At 50.8% G+C, this 4,614-nt stretch overlaps 1 protein-coding gene across 1 annotated transcript; it reads right to left on the reverse strand.

The window, feature by feature from the left end:
• Nucleotides 1-18: 18 nt before the first annotated feature.
• On the reverse strand, nucleotides 19-3,971 carry LOC112463146 (the record flags this gene model as incomplete). Its single annotated transcript, XM_025029342.1, has 4 exons — nucleotides 2,478-3,971; nucleotides 1,806-2,251; nucleotides 847-1,378; nucleotides 19-407 (listed from the first exon to the last, which is right to left on the reverse strand). Coding segments are annotated over exons 1-4 (2,833 nt in total), but the record flags the coding sequence as incomplete, so codon positions are not given.
• Between the last annotated feature and the right edge of the window lie 643 nt (nucleotides 3,972-4,614).

Consider the following 4,614-nt stretch of genomic DNA (forward strand, 5'->3'; position numbering starts at 1 on the left):
CGGACACGTCTCCGCAACAGGCGGCTGGATTCGCGCACACGTGACGGCCGACCCCGACGCCGACGGTCGTCGTGGTCGTCGCGGCGCCTGTCGTCGCGCCGAACTCGACCGCGGAAGCGCGCACTTTGGGCCTCAACAACGGCGACGTGGCGAACGTCTCGCGCTGTGTCGACGTCGTGCTGCTGGAGCTGCTGGACCCGGGACTTCCGCCCAGCCGGCCGGACGTCGCGTATGCAAACCCGCGGAACCGAAAGTGCGCCTGGTACGGGTAACCAGCGGGCGGTGGTAGCCGATAATGGTGATGGAAGCCAAGGTCGCGACGCATGTATGGATCACCTGGATCGCTCGCGGGCACATATCGATCGGTCGGCGTGTGCGCCGCGGGCGGCACATATCTGTCCACGTACCTGGACAAACGTGGACAAACCAGGCTTTCATGTTCTACTCGAAATAGACACCGACAGTTGGAAATAAAACTCGGCTTTTAATAGAAAGTAAGCTGTCATTGGAAATAAACGGAAATAAATCGTGCGCGGTTATGCATCACAAAAATAATAATTGATATTTGTTGCCATTTTTTAATATGCGTATCACAAATAAAATTTAGTGTTATATATAGCTTCATTTATATCTATTTAAGCTTCATTTGTATCATTTATATCTATTAATGTTTTATTACAGTGCAATTAGGGGAAAAGGAATAACTTGTTTTTCTCGGGATTATATAAAGTCGCTAAGTTAATAAGAGTCTTTTGAAAAAGAAAACACAGAGGATACTGTAAAATGTCTTCAAGATTGGTACATATTACGAGATATATAGCAATCTTTTATGACGTTGACTCTTACCTATCTGGGTAGAGCACTTCGGGGGGCGGCTGGGGCACATATCGTTCAACGGGGGTGTGCGCAGTTGGGGGCACGTAGCTGACGTTGGATGAGCAGTAAGTGCGATCGTTGGAGGACGTCGCGACGGCGTTGGCGCAAGAGATGGGTGTTATGCGGCCGGTGTACCTGTCCTTAGGCTTCGGCAGGGATAAGTACTTGTCGGCGACGCTGCGCGCCGGCGAATAACGATCAGCAGGAGCGTGAAAGCGATCAGCTCCGGAAGCGGCCTGAAATCGGTCGCCACTACCGCCGGCGGCAAAGTATCGGTCTTGCCCGAATTGATGATCGTTCTGACTGCCGACCGAGTAGCGATCGTAGCTCTGAACCGACTTCGAGACCAGATATTTCTCGACGGTACTCTTCGTGTTCTGATAGCCACCGCCGCGGTGGATATTCGTCGACGCCTCGGACGTCGGCGAGATTGACGTGAAGCGCTCGTTGGAGACCGATGATTGTGTACCGGTCGTTGTGTACGGCGAGTGATACCTGGAGCCTGAATTTCGATAGAAGAATTAGTACTGATAGCGATTAAGTAAAGGTTTGTCGAAACATGAAAAATCACCGAGCTATCGCAATTTCGCAGAATTTCAAACAAAACGTGGAAATTGTACAGATATGATATACATATATTCGATTTTTAATTCCTTCAATCTATCTATTTATTTTTTCTGAAAATACATTTTTAATAAATTGTCCAGCAAGGATTTAGGTCAAAAATTCCGTAGCTAAAAAAATCCTAATATCTATAGATTTGCGGGGTAAAAAATTCGACATTTAAAATCGTGGATATTTGATCAATGATCACCTAAATATTTAAAGCACTTAAATATTTAGGCGATCAAATATTCACGAAACCAAGAATAATCAATATCGAAATACATCTCAGTCCTTCGCTCGAGAAAAGCAAGACGCACACTTACCAGTCTCTGACGAGGAGGACGACGAAGAGGACGTCGGCGCCAGGAGACGTTCCGTGGAAGAGACGATGTAGCGCGGCGTCTCGGCATTGGATAGCCTGCCGTCGTGCGCGGGTGACGATCCGGCCAGGTATCGATCGCTGGAGAACCTGTCGATCGACCGCGATTGACTGCAACGCTGTAGCGCGAGGTCGTTGAAGCGATCGTTGCTGGACACGTATCGCGTCTGACTGCCGACTTCCGGGAAACCGGAGTACCGGCCGAAGTCGGCGGACGCTGGAGAGCCGATGGACCGATCGGTATACTTCTGACAGACCGTCTCGACGCCTCTGTCAGCGTAGAGGCGCCGATTTTGCTCGTTACTACTGGAGGAAGTTTGAAGTGACGAGCGGTCCGACGATGAATAGCGCTGATGCGCGCTCTCAGGATTAGGCGAATTCGAGAGGAACCTGCGGATATCCCAAAGGGGTCGAGTGAACGTGAAATATACTTCGAGGCATAAAAATAGAGCACATTACATTCGTAATTCATAAATGTGAATTATGTAATAAATGCAACAATTATTCGACATCAAAGATGTCTACCTAATACGTACTCATATCCAAAAACCCACTGACTGCGATAGTTGGCAAATCCGAAAAGTTGTTATTCAAAATCTACTTAAGCTGAACTCACCTCTCGGTGGCCGCCGCCATCGTCGAATACCGCTCATGATGTGTTGTCGCTGGTGGGTCCTGTCGAGGGTACCTATCGTGAATGGGCGACTCGCCCAAGTACCTTTCCGACTTGCCAACGAATCTCTCGGGCACCGGAGCGTGTATCGGCGAGGAGGATAATATCCTGTCCGCGGAAATGGCGGCGTAGCGAGTGTCTTTGGCATAGACCACGCTACTCTGGAGCCCGGTTTGAAGTCCAGCCTGAAGTCCCCCCAGGACCGGGGAGGATTCCGAGAGCAGGCGATCAGGTGGTCCAGCGTAGCGTTGTTGATCCTTAGCGTCACCTGTGGCCGACTGCTGATTGGCCAGCAACCGTTCGGCGGAGGCAAAGCGATCCTTGGCGGGTATCGACGATGCTGTAGCGGCACTGTCGGCGCCGTACTTGGGCCCCGGAGAATTGGGGGGCAAAATGCGATCAGCAGAAGGGTAACCAGCCAGGCTCTGGCTCGAGGCGTACTTCTCGCTCGGGCTGGGCGACAATGGCGGTGGCGGGACGAAGCGGTCGTTCGCCGGTGCCGGTGACGGCGGCGACGGAAACGTCTCCGAGACGAAAGAGCCCGTGAGCGCGTTCGCGTTCGCGTACTCGCCGGACCCGCTCGTGCTCGCCGTGTCGAAGCGCAGTTCCGGATTGCAGACCGAGTAACGATCGTTCGGGGCCCGTTGCTCACCGTGCAGCACGCTGAGATCGTTAAATCGCGCGAAGCGATCGGCGTGCCCGCCGCCATAGTGCCCCTGCAACGAGGACTGACCGAACGTCGAAGTCTGATAATGCCCGAAACGTTCGCAACTCGACTGCCGACCGTCAGCGGTGCACTTGGTGAAATCAATCGACGACTTGTCGGACGATTTCTCGTGCCGCTCGCCCCCCATCCGGCCCCCCACGTGCTCGCCGCTCTGGGCCTGATAATGTCCGAAACGCTCGCAACTCGACTGACGATCCTCCACGCACTTCGAGTAATCGATACAAGACTTGTCCACGGCCTTCTCGTGCCGTTCGCCTCCCAACCGACCCCCCACATGCTCGCCGCCCTGGGCCTGATAGTGCCCGAAGCGCTCGCAACTCGACGGACGACCCTCGCCGCACTTGGAGAAGTCGATCGTAGGCTTCTCCGCGGATTTCTCATGCCGATCGACCATTCGGGCCCCGACATGGTCGCTGCTTTGGGTCTGCTGATCCGACTGACGACGTTCTTGACCCGATTGGCTCGCGGTACTCGCGACCAAACGCAAGTCGGACAATTGCTGCTGCTGTGCTTGCTGCTTAAAGCAGTCGCTCGGATTGCTGGGACCAATCTGGGCCCCCACGCCGCCGGAATTCGGCGCGTTCGATCCAGGAAGCGGGGATGACGAGGACCCGTACTGCGCGATCGGGTGCTGGTGCAACAGGAGACGATCTCTTCGGCCATAGTCGTCGTCTGTCGGCATCCTGGTGGCCCGGGGCCCACTGTCAGGACATCTGCAATAAAAGCCGTGATCGGCGAACTTAAAATTACAGAGCAACACTAGTAAATGTTAATGTAATATAAATGTAAATAAAATATGGGTTCGCCTTTACTTATAATCTTCAACTTTCCAATCAGTCTCTTATAAAACCAAAGCATGGAAAGAGAGTTAGGCTCGAATCCGGGACTATGAGTCGCGACCTCTTTCACGCGTCACCGCCTCAGGACAATATTAGTCATGATATGTAAAATTAATCATTAAAATTGGGATGACACGTGGCTCTGTGTAAAAATGGTCAACGTGTAGTGGATAAGTTCCAGATTTAATCTCGACCCTAATTTCATGTGTATCACGGCACAAACTCGCCATATACGATCCGAGAAAAAGGGTTAGAAAACTAAAATAGCAGTCTATAAAAAGAATGTACCGCTCAAAGAACACTAAAATTTTTCCTCAGTGTCGAAATTCTATTACGAGATCCTGTAGCAAGAAGAAGATATTTAAAATCAATAAATTGGTGAATTAGAGTAAGAAATTTTTTTAATTTTGTTTTATAATATAAGACTTTAATCTTAAGAAAAAATGAAGCTAAATGAAAATCTAATATGTAATTGACATTTTTTTTCTTTACTTTTTAACAGCCACTGAGAACA

Source organism: Temnothorax curvispinosus, unplaced genomic scaffold (assembly GCF_003070985.1).
Source record: "Temnothorax curvispinosus isolate PA1 unplaced genomic scaffold, ASM307098v1 QBEX01013099.1, whole genome shotgun sequence".
In the NCBI taxonomy this organism is placed as follows: domain Eukaryota; kingdom Metazoa; phylum Arthropoda; class Insecta; order Hymenoptera; family Formicidae; genus Temnothorax; species Temnothorax curvispinosus.